General features: G+C 45.5%; 1 protein-coding gene across 3 annotated transcripts; it reads left to right on the plus strand.

The window, feature by feature from the left end:
• PLAT (plasminogen activator, tissue type) lies at window positions 1-23,510 on the plus strand. Of its 3 annotated transcripts, XM_043503076.1 has the most exons (15): window positions 55-137; window positions 3,455-3,513; window positions 8,213-8,313; window positions 11,438-11,477; window positions 11,943-12,074; window positions 14,894-15,007; window positions 15,411-15,585; window positions 16,419-16,510; window positions 16,810-16,978; window positions 17,358-17,443; window positions 17,831-18,026; window positions 19,132-19,268; window positions 19,344-19,484; window positions 21,267-21,412; window positions 22,316-23,510. In XM_043503076.1, the coding sequence occupies exons 3-15, from the start codon at window positions 8,251-8,253 to the stop codon at window positions 22,472-22,474; spliced, it is 1,650 nt and encodes a 549-aa protein (XP_043359011.1). In that variant the 5' UTR covers window positions 55-137; window positions 3,455-3,513; window positions 8,213-8,250; the 3' UTR covers window positions 22,475-23,510. The 3 variants fall into 3 exon arrangements, with proteins under 3 accessions (XP_038240856.1, XP_043359011.1, XP_043359013.1); XM_038384928.2 differs by lacking the exon at window positions 3,455-3,513 and having other exon boundaries at window positions 1-137; XM_043503078.1 differs by lacking the exons at window positions 55-137; window positions 3,455-3,513 and adding an exon at window positions 6,576-6,793.
• The last annotated feature ends 225 nt before the right edge of the window (window positions 23,511-23,735 follow it).

Below are 23,735 nucleotides of genomic sequence, written 5' to 3' on the forward strand. Positions count from 1 at the left end.
GTCTCCACCCCCTTGACTGGCATTTTAAGAAGGACACTGGAGCTGTTTAGAGAGATCAGAGCTCAGACATATTCAAAGCACATCCAGGCTACACTGAAAGGAAACCATCAGCAGCATACAGAAGAGGAGAAGTGAAGGTATGTGTTATTCTGCACCTGTCTATGCAGAGTCTTTCCCTTTCCCCCTATGGCTTAGTGTTGCAATAAGAGTAGAGCAGGGGTAAATAAGGTCACACTTCTGATATTAATTATTACTTCTTAATTAATTAGCATGATGTACAGTGCTTTAGAATGTGGAATTTAACTTAGCTGTTTCTTTTCAGCCTCTGGGGAGAACTATAAAGTTGGGGACAGATGGTGCTTTCCAGTTCTCTCAGGAAAGCCTTGCTACCCCAAGTCAGGGAAAAGTAGAGCAGCTAAAGGACTGACAGCCTCTGGCACTGAACTGCACTTGGGTAGGAACCCCCTGCACAGAGAAAAAGAAAATAGTGTAAATAAAAAGAACAGATCTTCCAATAGCAACAAAAGACCCAGAGTGCCAGCTGTGAAATTATCATTTGTCCTGCTCATGAGATGGGCTGAGGTAGGGGTCAGACTACACATTTCTCTTCAGGATTCCTGTCTAAGCAGGGATCACAGAGGGGCCTCCGTGGGCTCTCTAGGCTTCTTCCTCTTCCCAAGCACAACCAGAGCTATAACAAACCTTCAGGAAAAATTCCCAAAAGGGAAATCAGACTTCACAAGTGTCAAAGGAATGGTGTATTTCAGAGACATTGAAGGGATATAATATAAATGCCCTGTCTATGGAGGTGGCAGACAGGAAGAAATAGTAAGAAACTAGGCACCACAATGCTCAGTACAGGATTGGGGCACTACAACTCCTCTCAGCAGGCAGTAAAGGGGAGAAAGGCACTAAGACTCTTTCTCCCTGCAGACAGGAGGGGCAGTGAGGCCCAGACTTTATGCCCCTCTGATCAGAGCTAAATCAGCTTAGAGAAGTATCAGCACAAATGGCAAACAGTTACTGATTCCAAATTCAGAGTCAAGGCAATGGGTTCTAAAGAGAAGAGCATGGAACTGGGAGTCAGGACTCCTGACTGTTAATCTCTATTCTGCCTCTGACTGTCAATGTGACCTTGGGTGAGTCACTTCACTTCAATGGGTCTCACTTTCCCCACCTTTAAATTGGGAGTAACACTTATTTACCTATTACTGAGGAGAGTTGTGATGCTTAAATCATTAATGCGGAACATGTGAATTTCAAAGTATTCTTGTTTCTGAGAAAAGAAAAGGAGTACCTGTGGCACCTTAGAGACTAACAAATTTATTTGAGCATAAGCTTTCGTGAGCTACAGCTCACATCCGATGAAGTGAGCTGTAGCTCACGAAAGCTTATGCTTAAATAAATGTGTTAGTCTCTAAGGTGCCACAAGTACTCCTTTTCTTTTTGCGAATACAGACTAACACGGCTGCTACTCTGAAACTTGTTTCTGAGGTATCTGCAGAGATGTAGCTGTGTCTGCAGAATGCAGCATCCCTTTGCTGTGTTGATTCCAGATCGGTAATGAGTTATGTGCTACTAACACAACACGTGCATTAGGTGCACTAACTCCATACTGCTCTCCAGCTTTGTTTAGCACAAGGTTATCGTGACACCATCAGGCAGGTGTACCAGGATCCAGATATGTGGTTCTGGGGGTGGCAAAGCATCATGAGGAAGATAGACTAGTTACATGCTACCCAGCTCACTTGGTGTTGTGCAGAGGTTTGCACTTGGGATGGCGTTGCACTAAGGGCATGTCTACACTACACTGTATCTGGGAGGGAGTGAGCCGCCCAGTCTGGATCAACAGACTCATGCTAGCCCATTAAAAATAGCTGTGTAGACACTACGGTTCAGGTTGGAGATTGGAATCTGAAGCCTGGTGGTGGGGAGAAGAGGGTAGCTTGAGAGCCTGAGCTGCCACATCAAAACACTGTCTACACAGCTATTTTTAGAATGCCAGCAGGAACCCGTTACCACAGTTCTGTGGACCAAGGCTGGGAGGCTTGCTCCCAGATTCTGTGTAGACATGCCCTAAAAGTGCAGCCATTAACCTCTGCACTGACTCCTAATTGATCTCTACACAAGGCAGCCTACGGGTGTTTTCTCTAGTCAGACCGTAAATGCTTTGGGAAAAGGTCTGTCTCCTTAGGTGTTTGTAGCACAGCAGATCCCTGATCCTGGACTGCACACATACTCTGGGCTTCACACCACTTAATACATTCCTTTAAAACCTTAATCCAAACATTTTAAAAACACCCTATCGTAGCCAAATATCCTCTTTCATCTCCCCCCATCCTATTTCCCCCTCCCTCCTCTTTGTTTCTCTACTTAACTTCAGACTAGAAACAAGTTCATTCAAAACAAAACATTTGCCCATTTACATAAATGCCCCAGGTCTGCACAAATCAAGCAGATTCTAATCCATTTAGAATTCCATAAGAATCCAGCCAGAGAGTACTTTTAAAGTGACAGCATCAATTAAAGTATAGTATGACCTGGATTACCTTTAATGTATCTTATACAGAACGAAAGTGTCAGCACAGTAAATCCAGCCCTTTCTATCTTATCACTGGATTAATTTACCAAGGGATACGGTGGATTCTCCATCACTGGCAATTTTTAAATCACAAGTGGATGTTGTTCTAAAAGATTTGCTCAAGGAATTATTTTGGAGGAGTTCTATGGCCTGCTATATACAAGAGGTGAGACTAGATGATCACAATGGTCCCTTCCGGCCTCGGAATCTATTTGCTGGTCACAGGGGCAGAAGCATTAAGGGTCAGAGCAATAGGCATAACTAGGCCAGAGGCAGCTGGGCGAAAAAGATTATTGCTAGAAGGTCTCTGCTTCTATCCATGTAAACATTCTCATATTTTCGGAAATCCATGTGCTTTCCTAGATAGGGCTTATCATTCAGAACACTCTGATTGATTGGGTAAGGCACAGCCGAGGCCAGGGATAAGACTGGGCAAACATCGGGCAAACATCAGTTACCAGCCTTCCAAGCACACTGGACATCAGAACTGCCCTACAGCTACAGATAAGGGACTATGCACTCATTTCTGCACATTGGAGAGGCGCTGGCCTGGAAGGAATAGCAAGGGTTATTGGAACAAAGGAATCAGATGACATCCATGAGATACAGGAAGCACTGTTTGGTACAAAGAAAATTAAAAGATATGGGCTGCAGGTCAGCACTGCTAGAGTGTACAGTAGACTAGAGTACATTAAAAACTGACTAACAAGCTAAGTGTAATTGGGACAGAATTTGTTTTATATCTAATTCACACTTTAAGTAGCTCTGGTGCTTTTTAAATGGAAGACTCTCCTCTCACACCAGTCTCCAAGATTTTAATACAAAATCTTTCAGGATATAAAAACATCTCTGATTCCCTCTTTTTCCTATCAGAACAAGCTCTGGTTCCACCCAATTCCACACAGCCCAACTCCTGCTAGGTGACTACCCAGGTTAGCTCCAATACCTTGTTCTACTGCAGGAAATTCGGACTTTGCCACAACTGGCTTATTTCCAGAGAATCCTAAATTTCCTCAGAAGAAATGGCTCAGACACTCTCTTCCACAGACAGATACTTGCTGGAGAATTAGTTCAGAAATTCTTCCTTTCAGATGAGTAAAGTCTCATTTCCCTTAATGAGGTTTAAGAACTTCTTCCATTCTCATGTGCAGCTTTAAGAAAAGGAATTGCAGCCTCCCTCTGGCTGGCAAGAGTGACATTGGTCCTATGGTGCTGATTACCATCAAGTTATGGTTATATGGCAGTATCTGCAAAAATTCAAAGAAGTCATAGCATAGCCCTGATTTCAGTCAATAGCCTGAGGGCTTCTGCATAATAAATTGGCACTAGATTTGATCAACAGTCTTGTGACTTTAGGGTAACAAAGATTGAGATGCTACTTTGCTACAGCACTCCTGGGGACTTTAGATGCTTATGTCAGATTAATGTCCATATTCCTGAGAATCATTGCCTGTTTGGAAAATGTTTCTGCACTTTTTTTTTTTTTTTTAAAGCCTGCTACATAGCAGGGACCCCCTTGTACAAAGCATTTTGTAAAGCCAGGGCCCTGAGAGTCTTTCCTGGGAGATTCTGTGAATATCAGGGACTTTACCACTGAAATGTGGAAATATTTGTGCATCCTCAAAACTGTTTCGCCAGGTCTGACATCTGGAGATTTTTTTAAAGTACCTGTAACCCTCTCACATGCCCTCTTGAATCCCCCACTTTTTTCAGACCTATCATGAGACATGGTAGCCTACACTCTGCTGTTACCACTGCTCCCTCTGATTCAGGGCCTGGAATAGTTCATTTGGGTCTTTCGCTTTTCTCTCAATCAAACCCCATGTCTTAAAACAAGACTTATTTTCATTTTCTCTCTCTCTGCTTTTGTTCCTGACCTGATGACTGACTAATCTGTCTTCTTTGCATTCAGCCAGCCATTATCCAGTTGCCCTTACTGGCTTTATTTAAATAGCAGAGACTGAACTCCAGATTTATGAAATATCAGTTCTTTCAAATACTTGAGCCAGTTTTCTGCTCTCTCAAGGAAGCCTGATGTAGACAAACAGAGGAAACAGAGAAATGAGAAAAGGTGAGAGAGATGATGAATGATATGGCAGAAATGTGTGTGACTGCAGAATAATCCTAGAATTTTGAAACTGATAAAAGATATGGAAACAAAATCCTCTTGCTGCTCCTCCTATTTCCTGCTATCTAGAGCAATCAATACACCCTTGGAGGAAGACAGAAGCAAAATCCCCTAATTTTATGATGCTCTTGCCACAATGTAGTGAGTCTATTTACATGACAGTTGGACCAAAAAAAAAAAAAAATCACTAGTTTCTGACTGCAGCACCAGTAACATGGGGGTTCTGAAATCTCTCATGTTGGGTACAGAGGGCCGTCACTAGCAATCTCATGAGAAGTCTCCCCACTCTGGCAGTGTATTCTACCTTGTTCAATTGGAAAAAAAGTGTCCCCAGTATGATTATAGGTGAGATTATAAGCTTATGATTAAGCTTACTTGAAGGGAGCTGTGGAAGTCTATGGCACTTTACTGAATGTCCCTGTATCTAGGAATTTACCATCTAACCCAGGCAAATATGATACATGGAACCAGATATCCACTACTTAATTATAGGCTTGATCCAGGAAACACTTGGTGAAATTCATTGGCCTGTGTCATGCAGGATCAGAAGGACCTTAACATCTGTGGCTCATAAATGTGGAAAAACAAAGTGTTGGAGTGCCCTTTAGTGCTATTTTGCTCCCAGAGTGGAGTCCCTATGAACTGTATACTAATTTTAATCTACCTTCCTCAGTAACCTAATCTCTGCTGTACCACATGCCTTTAACATTAGTATAGAGCCCCTTTGTTATCCCAAAAAGAAAAGGAGCACTTGTGGCACCTTAGAGACTAACAAATTTATTTCAGCGTAAGCTTTCGTGAGCTACAATGAGCTGTAGTTCACAAAAGCTTATGCTCAAATAAATGTGTTAGTTTCTAAAGTGCCACAAGTACTCCTTTTCTTTGTGCGGATACAGACTAACACGGCTGCTACTCTGAAACCTGTCTTTATTATCCCAGTGTGACTCCTGGTTAGACAGTCAGGTTTATTACAAGTTCTTGAATTCAGTAACATTCTGAAAAAGAAGATGAATTTCCCCTGTAGTTGTTAAACTCATGCTCTCAAGGTCAGGATTTGCAGGAGATCGCTTATATACCCTCGTCTCCCTAACTTTTATTGTTGCTATGAGGTCCCCAAGATAACTGAAGAAAAAGGAAGCCCACAGAGATGAAAGTAGTGCTATGAGACCAGAGCAAAACTGCACTGCCCCTGTGGGGAACGGACCCCCCAGAGAGCCCCTCACTGCCTACACCCTTTATTCCAGGGTGTTCTACTTGTGCTAGGATAAGAACCTTGCCTGGGTGCATACAGGAGCAGTAATGGATGTTATCAGTTTGGTCTGGAGAATTTTACATATAAAAATGCTTTAATCTGCTCAGGACCGAAGTTGTATGATAAAAGCTTTCTGCAAGGTGCTCAATGGGGCTCTCTCCTCCCTCCAGCAATTTCCCCAAACCATGAAGTAATTCTCTACTGCTATTAGAAAAGGAGTACTTGTGGCACCTTAGAGACTAACAAATTTATTAGAGCATAAGCTTTCGTGAGCTACAGCTCACTTCATCGGATGCATTTGGTGGAAAATACCTTTTTCTTCAGTTATCTTGGGGACCTCATAGCAACAATAAAAGTTAGGGAGACGAGGGTATATATGTATGCATTTGGTGGAAAATGCATCCGATGAAGTGAGCTGTAGCTCACGAAAGCTTATGCTCTAATAAATTTGTTAGTCTCTAAGGTGCCACAAGTACTCCTTTTCTTTTTGCCAATACAGACTAACACGGCTGCTACTCTGAAACCTGTCTCTACTGCTATTGTTAAGAAAACTACCTGTCTCTTGCCTTTGTTTGTGAACAGTCTGGGGGAGGGGATACTGGAGAGAATGAAATGGCAGAGACACCACTGCAGAGTTGAGCTATAGAGATCAGAGCTCATGTTGCTGCCATTAAGTCTGTCACCAAAGGAGGCTGAAAATGCTGCTCAGTAAAGGGGCAGGGAACACACAAGACTACTGAACTCCTCAGAGCCTGAATTTTCCCATTGTAATCAGTAGTGATCAGGGCAGCTCCAAGGAAATTCACTATCAGAAAGGAATTCTGCCAGCCAGGTAAGAAAGAGGACAGGGGAAGGAGAGAAGGAAAGTAATGTATTCATTGGAAGACATGGATGCAGGCAGAGGTCTAAGTCTATTCTTCCTCTCAATCACATCAGATGACCTAATGAACTGTGCAGGAACAGATTGTTTCCCAAGGTTACTGTTGTGGGGACAGAAGATGTAAAGATTTCTCATAAGGGCTGGAATAGAGCTTTATCTGCTGAGGTAGATTAAAGGGAATGAGAGGCTGTTGTGACTACAGAGAAGTGAGTCAAGGAAAGAAATGCATGCTTGAACAAGTGAGATGGAGTGCCAGACCACAAGCTAGCATCCCAGCCAACTAACCTACTTTCAACTGCCTGCAAGAGGGGCAGGATGATAATGGAAATAAAGTCCAGACCATACAGGGAGTGGAGGTTAAAATACTGAAAAACAGATCTATTGCTTTAAATTCATTAGTGCTGTCCACACCCCTGTCAGACACCGAGTTGGCCCTTCAGCCTTTTCCCTCGCCCAGTGCTAACCAATCCATCAGCAGGCAGCATTATCCTTTGAGTAAGAGCATGTGTGTGTGTGTGTGTGTGTAGGGGGGGTAAGGATGAGAGTGGTCAGGCTTCTGATTCCATGCAAAAAATGTACTACTTCCATCTGCAAACCCTTTCACACAGACTTATGATCTAGACTGGAACCAGCAAGTTCTTGCTCAGCACAGGTGTCTCTTCGGCCCCTGAGAGCTGACACCCCAACGTAAACACTCCTACTCTTTCAGACACCTCATTTTGGCTTCTCTTGAGACACTGTATTCTGTTTTATTAGACAAATCTGGGAGTCACAATTTTTTTTGTGACAGTCTGGAGTTCTCTGCTGCCATTCAGCACCCTTGGATTCCCACAGCCTGTAGAGACGTGACCGGGACTTCTCTTGCCAACGTCAACCCCCCAGTAGTGCAAGACAGGCACTGCTTAGTGCCTGAGCCTAGGAACTTGGTTTCTGCCATTTACCTCTGGAGGTGGCAGTGCTTAAAGTGGTCAGAAAAAAGTAGAGGTCTGTCATACTCTGGGAGCAGTGACTTTGGTAACTCAGTAAAGTGCAGCCTTCCATGACACAGCTCAATTTGTTTTTTACTCTTTTCCCCCCTCCCAGCTCTGCAACCCTTCCCTTCCCCTCCTCCCCCTGCCATTTTAAACAGTGGGAGGTGGTCCGGTTCCAGACTGTCGGGGCCCTTCTAAGTTACACCAAGGCTCCTAGACTCTCAAATTGAGATTTACAAATGCAAAGCCAACTCAGGGATTTAGCCACTCCCTGCAAGCCTCCTTCCCTCTGAAAAATCCGTGGGAGCTGTATGGATAAACACTCTTGTTTGCTTTGACAATATCAATTCTGCTCACACTGGAGGCTCACTGCTCACCTTTTTTGTTTGTTTTTTTTAAGATTCTGAGATTTGAAGGAAACCCTGGAAAACACAGAGGATGGAAGGGAAAGTTCGGTGTCTGTACCTGCTGATGGCAGCCATCACCACTCTGCAGTGCCAGGTAAGAGGTCAACACGCCAGTGCCACTCTGGGAGATCCCTGGAGGGTCCTGGCACCCCTTGGTGCCCTAACCCTGGTCTGGCAGCATTCTCATCTCTTCTTGCCGGAACCTCCAGTGGTCTCCGCTGGTCAGGATAAGGAGCAGAGTTACACAGTTATACAAGTCAGAGAGAGAGAAGTTGTAAGAGGGTACCAAAGTTCAGCTCTAGGCGCAGGCTGCAATTGTTCCCTGCAGTGAATTATTCAGGGCAGTTTTTAATTGTACCAAGCAATGCACCTTCCATCACTCTCTTTGGGTGACTGTCCATAGCCAGATACCACTGACTGTTAGCAAAGGCTCCATCACAGGGGTGGCCATCCTAGCCTGAGAAGGAGCCAGAATTTACTGATGTACATTGCCAATGAGCTACAGTAATACATTAGCAGCCCCCCATCAGTTTCCTCCCAGCGCTACCCACCCACCTGCAGCCCTGCCAATCAGCGCCTCCCTCTCGCTCCCCCACCTCCGATCAGGATCAGCTGTTTCGTGGTGTACAGGAGGCTCTGGGAGGGAGGGAGGGGGAGGAGCAAGGGCACAGCAGGCTCAGGGGAGGGGGCGGGAAGGGGTCAAGTGGGGGAAGGGCCTGTGGCAGAGCCAGGGGTTGAGCAGTGAGCATCCTCCGACACATTGGAAAGTTGGTGCCTGGAGCTCCAGCCCTGGAGCCGGTACCTAGACAAAGGAGCCACATATTAACTTCTGAAGAGCCGCATGTAGCTCCGGAGCCACAGGTTGGCCACCCCTGCTCCATCATGTTCAGCCTTTGCTTGATTTCTCCACATCAGTCTTACTTACACCATCCTATCATCCTCAATTACACTTGACCATTTGAATTTATGCAGAGGGTTACCATATCCCCTAGCCTGAGATATTGTGTGGCCTCAAAACTGCAGACCCAGAAGAATTCTAACTTTCTTAGTTCTTAATCTTTCCTCATTAGCAAGCCGCTCCGCCATTCAGTCATTTGTGCTGCTTTGTGTTACTTGGGACCAGATTAAAGAGATTCCACACAAAGATGGACTACAAGCCGTCAGGAACAGTATCCCCGATACTGTCACGGCTAACCTGGTGGCAGAACTTTGTGACTTTGTCCTGACCCATAACTATTTCACATTTGGTGACAATGTATACCTTCAAATCAGCGGCACTGCGATGGGTACCCGCATGGCCCCACAGTATGCCAACATTTTTATGGCTGACTTAGAACAACGCTTCCTCAGCTCTCGTTCCCTAATGCCCCTACTCTACTTGCGCTACATTGATGACATCTTCATCATCTGGACCCATGGAAAAGAAGCTCTTGAGGAATTCCACCATGATTTCAACAATTTCCATCCCACCATCAACCTCAGCCTGGACCAGTCCACACAAGAGATCCACTTCCTGGACACTACGGTGCTAATAAGCGATGGTCACATAAACACCACCCTATATCGGAAACCTACTGACCGCTATTCCTACCTACATGCCTCTAGCTTTCATCCAGATCATACCACTCGATCCATTGTCTACAGCCAAGCGCTACGATATAACCGCATTTGCTCCAACCCCTCAGACAGAGACAAACACCTACAAGATCTCTATCATGCATTCCTACAACTACAGTACCCACCTGCTGAAGTGAAGAAACAGATTGACAGAGCCAGAAGAGTACCCAGAAGTCACCTACTACAGGACAGGCCCAACAAAGAAAACAACAGAACGCCACTCGCCATCACCTTCAGCCCCCAACTAAAACCCCTCCAACGCATCATCAAGGATCTACAACCTATCCTGAAGGATGAGCCATCGCTCTCTCAGATCTTGGGAGATAGACCAGTCCTTGCTTACAGACAGCCCCCCAATCTGAAGCAAATACTCACCAGCAACCACACACCACACAACAGAACCACTAACCCAGGAACCTATCCTTGCAACAAAGCCCGTTGCCAACTCTGTCCACATATCTATTCAGGGGATACCATCATAGGGCCTAATCACATCAGCCACACTATCAGAGGCTCCTTCACCTGCGCATCTACCAATGTGATATATGCCATCATGTGCCAGCAATGCCCCTCTGCCATGTACATTGGCCAAACTGGACAGTCTCTACGTAAAAGAATGAATGGACACAAATCAGACGTCAAGAATTATAACATTCAAAAACCAGTTGGAGAACACTTCAATCTCTCTGGTCACTCGATCACAGACCTAAGAGTGGCTATACTTCAACAAAAAAGCTTCAAAAACAGACTCCAACGAGAGACTGCTGAATTGGAATTAATTTGCAAACTGGATACAATTAACTTAGGCTTGAATAGAGACTGGGAATGGATGAGTTATTACACAAAGTAAAACTATTTCCCCATGGTATTTCTCCCTCCCACCCCACCCCCCACTGTTCCTCTGATATTCTTGTTAACTGCTGGAATTAGCCTACCTGCTTGTCACCATGAAAGGTTTTCCTCCTTCCCCCCCCTGCTGTTGGTGATGGCTTATCTTAAGTGATCACTCTCCTTACAGTGTGTATGATAAACCCATTGTTTCATGTTCTCTGTGTGTGTGTATATAAATCTCTACTCTGTTTTTTCCACCAAATGCATCCGATGAAGTGAGCTGTAGCTCACGAAAGCTTATGCTCTAATAAATTTGTTAGTCTCTAAGGTGCCACAAGTACTCCTTTTCTTTTTGAGAATACAGACTAACACGGCTGCTACTCTGAAATCTTTGTGGAAGTATTTCTATTCCATATACCTTAATGGCAACACATGATTTTCCTTCTACCTCTGGGCCTGGGGAAGGGCAGTTGCCTAAATTCTCATCTATGGCATTTGCACAGAAATAGTGCATGGTGGTTAGCACATGTAAATTGTGTGCAACTGGAAGGATCCTTAATGTACAACCCCAGGAACATGAGCCAATTTGTGCTTGGTCCCTGCTATCCTGGACTATTATACATGTGTCTAAGGCACTCCCCACAATACCAGAAATGCCACACTGAGGAGGGTGGGAGTGTGTCTCAAAGCTCTCCAGATTTTGGGAGCACTTGGTAATTGAATCTCTAAGACAGCAGCCACTCAGGCTTCCTCTCTTTCTCTGCTTGCAGGAGCTCCTTGTGCGCCTCAAACGGGGAGCCAGATCTAAAGGTAAGGAGGGGAGAGGAAACCCATTCTAACTTGGGCTAAGCAGATGTGAAGGGCAAAGCAGGCTGGTGCAGAGGAAGTGAAACCAGGACCAGGCTCATGCTCCAACTATGACCATTCTCATAGGCTGTACTGACAGAGATTTGGCCATGGAAGATATGGAGAACATACCCAGCATGCTGTAATATCTTATACAATTCAAAAGACATGGAAGATCTTTCCCCTCTCACTCACTCTCTCTCACACACACACACACACGCGTGCGCGCTGGCGGATCACAGAATTCTACATCCAACAGCACAGCAGGGAGAGGGACACAGCAGCTCTGGCCTGAGAAGGGAAGAGAGCTCTGTTAACAGAGGGGAGCATTTTGTTGTCCAGGGACGGGAGAGGAGCGGAGCACAGCCTCTATGCTCAGACAACCTCATTTGCCTTTTCCTAAGGAGGGTTTCCTGTCTCCAATTGCAGCCACTTGCACTGACCGTTCATCCCGACAGATTTACCAGCAGAAGGAGACCTGGCTACGACTTGCAGGAGGCAGAGTAGAATATTGTGTGTGTGACAGTGGTTGGAGTCATTGCCACAGCGTGCCTGTCAGAAGTGAGTATGGAGCAGGAGCTGGGAAGGGAAAGGGGAGCATCTGCATTTCCAGCATTCAGCCCTGTTAGACAGAAAGGGGGACTCTGCTCTTGAGGGAACGATGATTGTGCACAGAGAATCTGGGGTTTACATGGATGCACTAGGATGTGCCTACTCATTGAGGCAGGAGTAAGAGTGCAGGCTGGGCCAGAGAGGTAAGCAGAGATCAGAGCCAAAGCATGTGCCAGGGTGAGTGGGGAAGATGGAGGAGTGGAGGGGTGTACAAGGGGTGGAGGTGTGTACAAGCTGGACCAGAGGCAGGAAAACAAGGCATATGTCTGGCTAAAGAGAAATGGGCAGTAAGGAGGCTGAGAGGAGAGGTCACAAATCATAGCTTATGGCCAAAAAGGATCAACAAATCATCTAGTCTGACCTCCTGTTTATCACAGACTAGCAACACCACCCAGCACCCGCAGTTAGAACACAAATTATACAGCCCACATGAGAATACACTATTATGAGAGGATAGGAAGGATAAAGGTGCACCAATGTCGCAGGCCCCTGCAGTGGCAGAGAAATGATTAAGTAAGATATACCCAAATAATCCGGGCAAGTGACCCGGGCCCACAGAAGAAAGTGGAAAAAACCCAAGCTTTCTGCCAAACTGACTTGGGGGAAAATTCCTTCCCAGCCTTGCATATGGGGTCAGTGATGCCCTGGCAAGAACCAGCCAGTGAAGCACCAGATACAGAGATGCCACCTCAGAGCCCTGAATCACTCTGCCCAATGTCCCTTTTCTAGCTGGGGCCAGGCCTGATGCTTCAGAGGAAGGGGATTTAAAAAAAAAAAGGGGGGGGGAGCAGGGGGAATCTCTTCCTGACCCCTGCCAGTTGCCAACTGAAACCCAGAAGCATGAGCTTTTAGGAACATAAGACAAACTGGAAATGAACTCTAGGACTGCTGAGCCTGCCCCTTCCATCACAAGCAACCCCATCATACCATCGCACTCATAAATTTCTCCAACTCTCAGTTAAAACTAAGATGTTTGCCCCAATAACTCCTATTGAGAACAGTCTAATTTCCAGCCCAAATTTGTTCACGGCCAGTTTATATCCATTTGTTTGTGTGCCCACATTGTCCTTTAGTTTAAATAGCTCTTCATCCTCCCTGGTAATTATCCCCTTTTTGATGTTTTTATACAGAGTAATCAGAGTCCTCTCAGCCTTCTATTTGCTAGACTAATTAAGCCAACTCCTTCTAAGTCTCCTCTCATAAGACAGGCCCTCCGTTCCCCTGATCATCCTAGTAGCTCTTCTCTGCATTGGTTCCAGTTTGAATTCATATTTCTTGAACATGGGTGACCAGCACTGTACACAGTATTCCAAACGAGGTTTTACAAGGGTACCTTGTACAATGGCATTAGTTCTTCTCTATCACTACTGGAAATGACTTGTCTGATATATCCTAGGATTGAATTTGCCTTTTCACAGCTGCATCACACTGGTAGATCATAGTCATCCTGTGCTGTGTGGGACCTCAAAACCCAGGTTTCACTCCTCATCTGTCACCTCCAACTGATGAGCTCCCAACTTGTAGTTAAAAGAAAAGGAGTACTTGTGGCACCTTAGAGACTAACAAATTTATTAGAGCATAAGCTTTCGTGAGCTACAGCTCACTTCATCGGATGCTGTAGCTCACGAAAGCTTATGCTCTAATAAATTTGTTAGTCTCTAAGGTGCCACAAGTACTCCTTTTCTTTTTGCGAATACAGACTAACACGGCTGCTACTCTGCAACTTGTAGTTGAAATTCTTCTTATTAGACCCTTGTACTTTGTATGGTTGAATTTCATCCCATTTCTGTCACTCCAGTCTTCTAGATCATCCAGATCTTCCTATATAATAATCCGATCCTCCTCACGATGTCTCCCAACTCTGTATCATCAGCAAATTTCATTAGCACATGCCCAAGTTTTGTGCCAACATCATTAATAAAAATACTGAATAAGATTAGTCTCAAGAGCAATCCCTGAGGAACTCCACTGATAACTCCCTCCAGTCCGATATCACCTTTTAGCACAACCCACTGCGTTCTCCCCTTTAGCCAGTTCCTTATCCATCTTAAAATGCTTGTACTGATCCCCATCTTCCCTGATTTAACTAATAGTTTCCCATGCGGTACCATGTCAAATGATTTACTGAAGTCCAAGTATATTAAATTTACTGAACTTCCCTTATTTTAAAAAAAATCAGTTATTTTCTCAAAGAAGGAAATCGGGTTAGTCTGGCACAACCTACCTTTGGTAAACCCATGTTGCATTATATCCCCTTTAACATTACATCCATGAATTTAATTATTCTTTCCTTCACAATTTGTTCTAAAGCCTTGCATAATACTGAAGTCAGACTAACAGGTCTGTAATTACTCAATCACTTCCCCCCACCCCCTTTCTTAAATATAGGTATGATAAGTATTCTCCATCATATGGTACTATTCCCAAAGGGAAAGATTTATTCAAAATCCTTGCTACCTGACTAGCAGTCTCATGTGCCATTTCTTTCCATATTCTGGGATGGAAATTACCTGGTCTCCCCAATTTGAGCCCATTAACATCTAAGTTTTCCTTCCACCTAAGATGTGGTAATTTCCATTTCCAGACCCTCATTTCTATCAGCTGTACTGCATTTATTCACATGTTCCATATTATCATCCTTACTGAAAACTAAAGCAAAGTATTCATTTACTTTTGGGGCCATACCAGTTTCTCAGATGGGGAGATATTCATGGCCGCCTGCGGATGTGAAATCTAATGAGGTTTCCTGGCTTGTGTTTGCTTGACAGGATGTGCTCACAAGAAATGTTACAATGGGGGTCAGTGCAAGCAGGCATTATACTCCCCTCTGCACTTCATCTGCCAGTGCCATCAAGGCTTCTCTGGGAAAAACTGTGAGATAGGTGAGTGCATGTGCAGTGAGTACAGCTACATATGGCTCGGGGAATGGGGAAGGGTTTGGCTACCCAGAGCTGTGGGAAGAGCTACCCAGAGGTTGCTGCAATGTAACAGGCCCTGAGCTATGCTGTCTCCATTTATTTCAGAGCTAATACTGCAGGGGATCTTATGCATCTGGGGGAAGGATACCTGTGCTGGTGGCCTAGATAAATACTTTCTAGCCTCGGGGCTGAAGACTCTCCACTACACATGGGGTCTGGGCTGGCCTGTTAAGGCATTTATGCTGGGCTAGTGACTGTGGTAGCTAGGGTCCCTCCACAAGGGAACAGCTCTCAGAAACTCAGGGGAGGGAAGCAGAGTCCATGAGGGACCAGTTTGAAGCTACCATTTTGCTTCCCTGTTGTTTAGATACCGAAATCACATGTTACGAAGACCTGGGAGCAACATACAGGGGGACATGGAGCGTGACGGAGAGTGGGAGTGAGTGCTTAAACTGGAATATCAGTGCGTTGGCTCAGAAAAAGTACAATGGGCGGAGAGCAGATGCTGCTCAACTGGGACTTGGCAATCACAACTACTGCAGGTGAGAGGCACTGGTGATGAGGGAGTATAACACTGTGGGGAGGCCCTCTCAGGGGTGACCTGACATGGGGCTACTAGAGAACACTTATGGGAGAGAAGTGGGTCTTGGAACTCTCAGGGTGGCAGCCTGGAGAGTGGGGCCCTGAAGGAGGCTCAGAATGAACTGGGACAGAATGGCTAATGGTTCTCAGATGAGTAACCTGGGAATGGTGACCTTGGCATGGGACTGAAGAGCTGCTGTAACCTTGTTTTGGTTTGGGGTTTTGGGAGGAACTGTGTTTAGCATAAGAGATCTGTGGCACCTCATGTGGATAAAAGGGTTTAAATTTGGTACTGAAAAAGACAGTCATTCTTTGCATGAGCAGATTAAGGGGAAACTAAGGAAGGTCACATCTAATCTGCAGAGGTTGCCCGTGACGGGGTTTCCCTGTAACAGTACCACGAAGAAGCGGGGATTGTATGTTGAAAGGAGCCAAGAAGCTACTTCCTTCCTAGGCCCTACATTCTGGCTCTCCCACAGGGGATTTCACTCTGCTTCAAGCTGCATATCTAATCACCCCCTTTGTTCCTTTCTCCCACCCTTGCCTCTATACCTGAAACCCCCTTCCTGAGCCAATCTACCTAGCCACCACCTGCCTCTCCAAACCCTCCTTAAATAACCTAATCCCTAGTGCTCTCTGCATCAGCATTGCACACGTGCAAGCTACAAACAACACTCCACTCCTCCTGCCTTCCATGTAACAATCAACATTCCTCAAGTTACTCAGCTAGACTGCCAGGGCTGGACTGTGCATTGGTATGGAGTTATATACACAATGTTACCATCTCTCTCAGGAACCCAGATGAGGACTCCAAACCCTGGTGCCATGTCTTCAAAGGGGGGCAGTATACCTGGGAATACTGCAGCACACCTGCTTGCTTAAAAGGTATGTGCAGGGCCAGAAGGGATGGATACCTGCTGTGGAGACTAGATTTTTAAGGATTCCCTGGGCCCGCAGACATTTCCATAGGCTGCAGAACTGAGCACTTTAAACTACATTTAAGCTTCTAACCTTTCTGGCTGAAAAGGAATAGTCTCACTGATGTAGTGGTGATTATTAGTGAGAGGAAATCTTCTTGGAAGAGAAGGCAACAGTTGATGCACTATATAAACAGCTGAGATGATGATGCTGGAAACAGTTAGCAGCTGGTACTAATCAGTTAATCTGCAGATTTCTTGTTGCAGGAGAGGGCTGCTTTTCTGGGAAGGGCATAGAGTACCGGGGCAGCCACAGCATTACCAGCTCTGGTGCCACCTGTCTGAGATGGGACTCCAAAACCATTGCCCACAAATTCTACACAGCTTGGAGGTTCAATGCCCAACAGCTGGGTCTTGGGAGCCACAATTTCTGCCGGTAGGTAGGGAGTTAATTCATAATTTTTAAAAGATACCTCCCTTGCCCCATTCTCCCTAAGGTGCAACTCTGACCTGTCACATGAATTAGGACATAGGGGATACACAGTGCTCCAGGGAACATGCTGCCTGGCCACAGAGTAATTATCTTTGTGATGTCACTTCATGCATGCAGTTTTCTGCCGATACTACTAGGCACAGATCTGGTATCCTCCAGTGAAAGCTCACGAGGTGGCCTTGTCCCTAAGTTACACTCGAAGGATACAGACAGTTTTTTGGAAAACAATGCTTTTCTCCATTATCCCCTTCCCCATCAGGCTCTCTACGGGTCCAATGGGAGTGTGAGCAGCTGAAACAGCTTCCCCTTTTCTGTATTCCAGAAACCCTGACAATGACTCCAGGCCATGGTGCCACGTGCTGGAGGCAGGCCAGCCAAAGTGGGAATACTGTGACGTGCCTGTCTGCTGTAAGGGACATCCCCACACTCGCTCTCTCCCGACTCTTCTCTGCCTTTCAATCCCCACTGCTCTGCTTCTTGCCATTGTCACACTCAAGCCCCTTTCAGTAAGGTAAGAGCTGGACTGCAGCTGTGGCAGAGCAGCAGGGGAGTCTGTGGCTCCCACACAGGTGTCTCTTCCAGACTTGCAAGGAAGGCAGCAGAATGGGGGGCACATGCAGGGCTTTCTTGCTTTCTTTCCTGCCCATGTGGCAGGTTTCCAGGGGGTAAGAGAAATCAGGTCATCAACAGCATTGTGCTGCTTCAGCAGATGCTAAGCACATGGAGACAATTTAGCCCATGAGAGAGGCTTTGTGCTGTGGCCCTTATTCTGATTTCTGTGTTTGTCATCCACAGCCACGTGTGGCCTACGGCAGCACAAAGTGGCCCAGTTCCGAATTAAAAGTGGCCTCTATGCAGATATCACCTCCCACCCATGGCAGGCTGCCATTTTTGCCAGGTATCGTCGAGTGACTGGGGAGCATTTTCTGTGTGGAGGAATCCTGATCAACTCCTGCTGGGTCCTGTCAGCTGCCCATTGTTTCCAGGAGAGGTGAGAGAAGAATCCAGTTAGCGCCTCTGGCATAGGGACTAGATACTGGGTCTCCCAATTGCAGCAATGGGAGTACTGAGAGAAAGAGATACCAGTGCCCTGACTGTACCCTTCCATGGGAGACGCTGAGCCAGGGTGGGAGCTGCTGCATGCAGAGGGAGTCCAAGTAACTGTGCCCTTCAGAACCTCTTGCTCCCTACATTACTTTCCCAGCTACGGAATAAGATCCTCCCCACCACCACCACCCTTGGGGATGCAGGATAGCTTAAATAGATACAAAGGTCCCCTCATATCACCTCCCTCACTGCTGCAGCTAGGAAGGCACTCTCAAGCACAGTGAAGGAAGGCAAGGCTGTGGTCTTGGGCTAGGCCTACTGCACATAAGAACTATAGTGTAGGAATAGTGGGGTTTAACCTCTGCAACTTCCTGTCAATCTCATTCTCTGTGAGTTAACCCTGCATCTGTTAAGATAGGCTCAAATCTGGGGAATGGGAGCGATTGTTGCAGTGACTGCTTTATACAGAACATGTCCTACACAGTCATGGAGACCCCTATCCCACTATGCCTGGCTCCATCGAGCCCCATCTGGAACCCTGCATGCTACTCTAGTTACTGAGTTTAAGAAAGGATTATCTGATTTGTTTTTTTTTCCCCTGAGAGAGAGAGAGAGAGAGAGAGAGAGAGAGAACACAAAGGAAGCATCTGGAGTTATCAGAAGTCCTACAGTAAAGAGATGGTCAAGATGAACATGGCCAGCATCAAGAAAGGAGCTTGGGAGGCAAACAAGCTGTGGGACATAAGATACCTCAAGGAGACTAAGAATTAATCTGTTATACAGGGCAATGAGAATAGAACCTGGGGCAGCCTGAGACCTGGCGGGGTGGGGGGAGAGAAGGGGAGAGCAGATGAGATTTTCCACTGTATGCAATAGTCATATGAGGAAGATGAGGACGCCCCTGAATATAAATCCAGACTGACTGGTTATGTAAGGAGTAACAATTCTATATGAGAAAAAGTTGAGCTCCTGCTAGGCAGCTGACACCTTCAAAGGATGGGTCTCTGGAGTTAAAGCTGGGAGACGCTCAAAGCTCTTTCGTTGTCCAGGTTTAGTGTCAACCATCTAAAGATTGTACTGGGTAGGACCTATCGAATGATCCCTGAGGAGAATGAGCAGCAATTCCAAGTGAAGAAATACATCCTGCATAGCAAATTTGACCCAGAAACTTATGACAATGATATCGGTAAGAACTTCCCATGCCACACGTTCAGAAACTGCACCACCAGCCCAAGCCTGTTCTTATACATTTTCTTTTCAGCTCTGTTACAGCTGAAGTCTGGGTCAGAAGAGTGTGCTAATGAAATGGACGCTGTCCGCACTGTCTGCCTCCCAGAGCCAGGACTTCGGCTGCCTGACTGGACGGAATGTGAGATCTCTGGCTATGGCAAGCATGAAGAATGTAAGGAGATGATGTACCCTATGTAAGGGATTCTTCCACAGGGCTCCCGTCCCTCACCTTCATATTTAAAAGAACCATGTTGTCCCTGGAATCACTACTACTGTAGATAGTATTTCAGAGACTGTACACTTCAGGCCAAATTCTGCCCTGAGTTATACCTGTAGCACCCTACTGAGCTCCGTCCCTTGTATGAAACCTACAGACAGTGGGGAAGTATCTTGGGAGGTGCAAGACTCAAGCACAACAAACGAGCTAGGTGGAACACAGCAGCCTTAACTCTGTATTTCCTCCTCTTAATTTATATGTAGAAAGATTCTCTCTCACTCATTCTGCTGGAAATAATTCTCCTGTCAAGTTTTATTGCACAGTTGCAGATCATGCCACTGTATTCTAGTAAAGCACACCATCTGTATGATGCTTAATAAGAAAACAGGAACAAGAGAAACAGCAATAAGAACAGATGTTTAGAAGCCAACTAAACCACAGCTAAATTATTTCTAGTTGGCTTTTTAAAAAAAAGTGTTTATCCATCTAGATATGCAAATAGCTGTCTGGTGGAAATAAGTCTTCTTCTGGCCATCTTCTTCCCCTATCCCCTGGCTCCTTCCTAGTGCCTGTTATCCCTAATCTTGCATCTTTTCTCTCAATAAATTGCATGTCCTTCAAAGTAAGGGCCAACTGTCTGTGCAGGATCCAGCATAGTAGAGCCCAGATTCTGACTGGGGCCTCTCCATGCTGCTGTAGTTATGTCTCCAAGCGTAAATCCGTGTACTTTTAGGACAAACAGAGGGTTAAGTGACAAAGTGTTAAAGGAAGCTAATCCTTAAAAAAGAATCCTTTGGTCAAACCTCATTTGAAATCAAGTTTTATGTTTCTGAAAAATCATTTGACTGATAAAAACTATTCTGCCAAGTTTCAGGCCAATGCAGCTTGAAATGACCAAGATATTAGCCTCTCAAAACACAAGTTTTGTCCCTTCAGAGTTCAGTAGAGCCATAATGCATTCCTATCTAGTTACATATGATCGAGTCTGCATGTATACAGACAGGACATCTGGTTCCCATTAGAGCAAGTCTAATCCCCTAAAGCCATAACCCCTGTCAGAGAGCTCACAATATTCTCCCTCACCTCCACCCCCACCACTCCCTAACTTTACACAGTTAACAAACCATTTTACCAAACAAAAGCTTTAGCTGAAATGGAAGGCTTTTAGTGGATGCAATTTAGGACACTACAGTCAGCTGAAAGAAGCCATATCCTGTCCCAGCTAAGTCCAAAGCAGTTTCCCAGCACCAAAACAAAACCGATGGATTTTAAAAGTGACTCAAGTAGATAAGAGTTGAGATTTTTCTGTACCTACTTTAGAAACTTTGCTCTCCCTGATGATTGTTCTGGAATGGGGAGCGGGAAGACTACTTGCAAAACCCCAGAGGTATCTGGGGGCAGCAGAACTAAGGAGGGGTGGGGCAGTGCTCCAGCAATAGAAACGGTGTGGGCTCTGCCCCTGAATAAACTAGTGTGTGTGGGGTGGTGACAGCCGGACCCACAGGAACTGGAGCAGCTGCCATTACGTCAGGGAGTAGGATCTGGAGGGACTGAAATGGGACTGGGGGCAGATATGTGAACCTCCAAGGACTCTCCTTCCAGCCTGAAACCAGCTGTTTCCCTCTTCCCTCATCTCACTAGGTGTCAGTACCTCCCGAGTCCCCTTCCTATCCCTTTTGCCGATCCATTTACAAGGAACTTCTATTCCCCCACCAAATACATCCATTTCTCTTGCAGTTTCTCCTTTCTACTCGGAGCGGCTGAAGGAAGGTCATGTCAGACTGTTTCCACCTAGTCGCTGCACATCACAGCACCTGAACAAGACAGTCACTGAGAACATGCTGTGTGCAGGGGACACCCGGCAACTGGATGATGCCTGCAAGGTAAACCTATCTCTGTCCCTACCTGTTCCCTCTGGTTTCCTCCAGAAAATAGTTGCTAACAAAGCACTATGCTCCAATAAAGCAGAGCAAATGCAGCCCTGCATCAGCATATGGTGGGCTCTGGAGCAAGACTGTCCCTTGGTGATGCTGCAAGCTTCAAAGCAGCCAGGAAGAGAGGTCACATTTAACCAAAATAAACCTAGGACAATGGGCATTGAAAACCCAAACTGCAAGAAATGTTGCCAATAACTGGGCAGGAAACCCCACCTGGTGCAGGTTTCCTGTAACTTTCCTTTACAGAAACAGAACATGAAGTGCTCATCAGGGGGGTCTGTAATAGGATAGGGCACTGCCCCACAGAAATGGGAATGGACTAACAGGCAAAGGGGAGAGCATGCTCCAGTAGCATCAGAACTGTGGGGGGGGGGGGGCAGAAATAGTTAAAGTTCCTGAAACAAAGCCCCACATATCAGCATCCATAATTCCCTAATGAGCATGTTCTCTACATACCACAGCATTATATAGTCACCACTTTACAGGTTTTTTTTTTTTGGGGGGGGGGGGGGGGGGAGAGACACCTGATCAAGATTCTTCAAGGATTATTGTACTTTAAAGATTTCTCATGCAAGTTTCAGACTCCGATTTTTACAGGGATGATACTGGGAAGTATTTTAGGATCTCACTTTTTCCTTGGTATAGCAAAAGGGGTGTAGGATGCTATCCTAATAAATATGGATCCTAATTTTTCAGAGGGGCTCTCACCAACTCTACTTGAAGCATGGCATGTAAACTGGGCAGAGCAGAGGAAGTATCTACAGGGAATCTAATATGGGAAGGCTTAGCATCCAGTCAGCAAGTAAAGAAAGTGAATGAACCTCTTACTAACCTGCTTTCTCCTTGTAGGGAGACTCTGGAGGGCCTCTGGTCTGTATGAAGGATAATCGTATGCATCTGATTGGGATCATCAGCTGGGGAATAGGCTGTGGACGGAAAGACACACCAGGCATCTATACAAATGTGACTCGTTACCTTGACTGGATTCAGGACAAAATGAAACCCTGAAGGAGGAAAATGAATCACTCAAGGCCTTGCAGTCATGCCCCCACCTCTCCCGTACAGGAGGTCCTAAGGATGCTGACAGGTACTGCTGTTTGCACAGATGCCCTATGATCACTCACCTGTAGGGTGCAGGTGCACAGCAGAGTGGAGGGAGGGGCATACACTTTTTAGGCACTTTCTCTCTCCTCTTTAGAGACTATTAGCAGTTGGGGTTTTTTTTTTTTATTATTTCGTACCAGGTCATATAGGCACAATGAAAAGTAAGTTCCACCCCCCACCAGAAAACCCCCAAGGACTAACAAAGGAGTCTCTGCAGCCCACAGCAGCAGTGGGAATGTATAGAAGGCAAAAAGGCACAAGTCTAAATTCTGGAAGTCATCTTCTCTCTTAGAGGATAAGGTTATGACACTTGCACTATACTCCAAAGTATGTACACAGCAACATGACTGTAAATAGACTGTAGAGCTTGGACCATGTCCATTTCCACCCCCACCTCAGAGGGTATGGGCTGCGGCTCAAATTCACTCCCACCTCCATATTTTCGTAAAATAAAAATATAGACATTATTTGGCACTAGCCCCACCTCTCCAAGGTGCCCTTGAAAATCTAGAGAGGGGTAGACAGAGTGAAAGGGGATCATAGCTTGCGATGCAAAGAGAGAATCCAAGTTTTGTGATCTCAGGTGAAACACCTGAAGATGAGCACACACTGAAAAGCATGGGATTAGAGGATGTTCTACCACCACTCTAGTTCCATGCAGTGGCATTCCTAGAATAAGTGAGCACTTTGCCTGATGTCAGTTTCATTCATAGGCACAAACATGCTGCGAGTCCATCCACTTGCTCAGAACAATCTTCTAATGATACTTATCTCCTGCAGCACTTTGAAAGATTATTTTTATACTATGCAGATATTTAAACTTTCCTGTATTTGTCTGTTTTTGTTTTTTTGTATGACAGTATAATTCCTACCACTACACTGACTTTCTGGCAAACCTAGGCTTATCTCTAGGAATATTAAACTATAATGGTCTTCTGAATTCAGCTTTATTACCTCCACAGTCATGATTAATATAAAGTTTGTCAATGAAAACAAAGACTGATTTATATTGCAAAAAAAGGCAAATGTCGTTCTGGAATGTATTAACAGGAGTACAATATGTAAGGCACAGGAAGTAATTGTACCACTCTAATCAGCACTGATGAGGCCACAGCTGGAGTACTGTGCATCACATGTTAAGAAAGATGTGAAATTAGGGTCCAGA

This window comes from Dermochelys coriacea, chromosome 26, assembly GCF_009764565.3.
Source record: "Dermochelys coriacea isolate rDerCor1 chromosome 26, rDerCor1.pri.v4, whole genome shotgun sequence".
Lineage (NCBI taxonomy): Eukaryota > Metazoa > Chordata > Testudines > Dermochelyidae > Dermochelys > Dermochelys coriacea.

Excerpts from the sequence above, each read along its gene's own strand:
- PLAT (XM_038384928.2), top strand. The coding sequence starts at position 8,251 with ATGGAAGGGAAAGTTCGGTGTCTGTACCTGCTGATGGCAGCCATCACC. Across the intron at positions 18,027-19,131 it reads GCCCATTGTTTCCAGGAGAG|GTTTAGTGTCAACCATCTAA; the intron begins GTGAGAGAAGAA and ends TTCGTTGTCCAG. Across the intron at positions 19,485-21,266 it reads CTATGGCAAGCATGAAGAAT|TTTCTCCTTTCTACTCGGAG; the intron begins GTAAGGAGATGA and ends TTTCTCTTGCAG.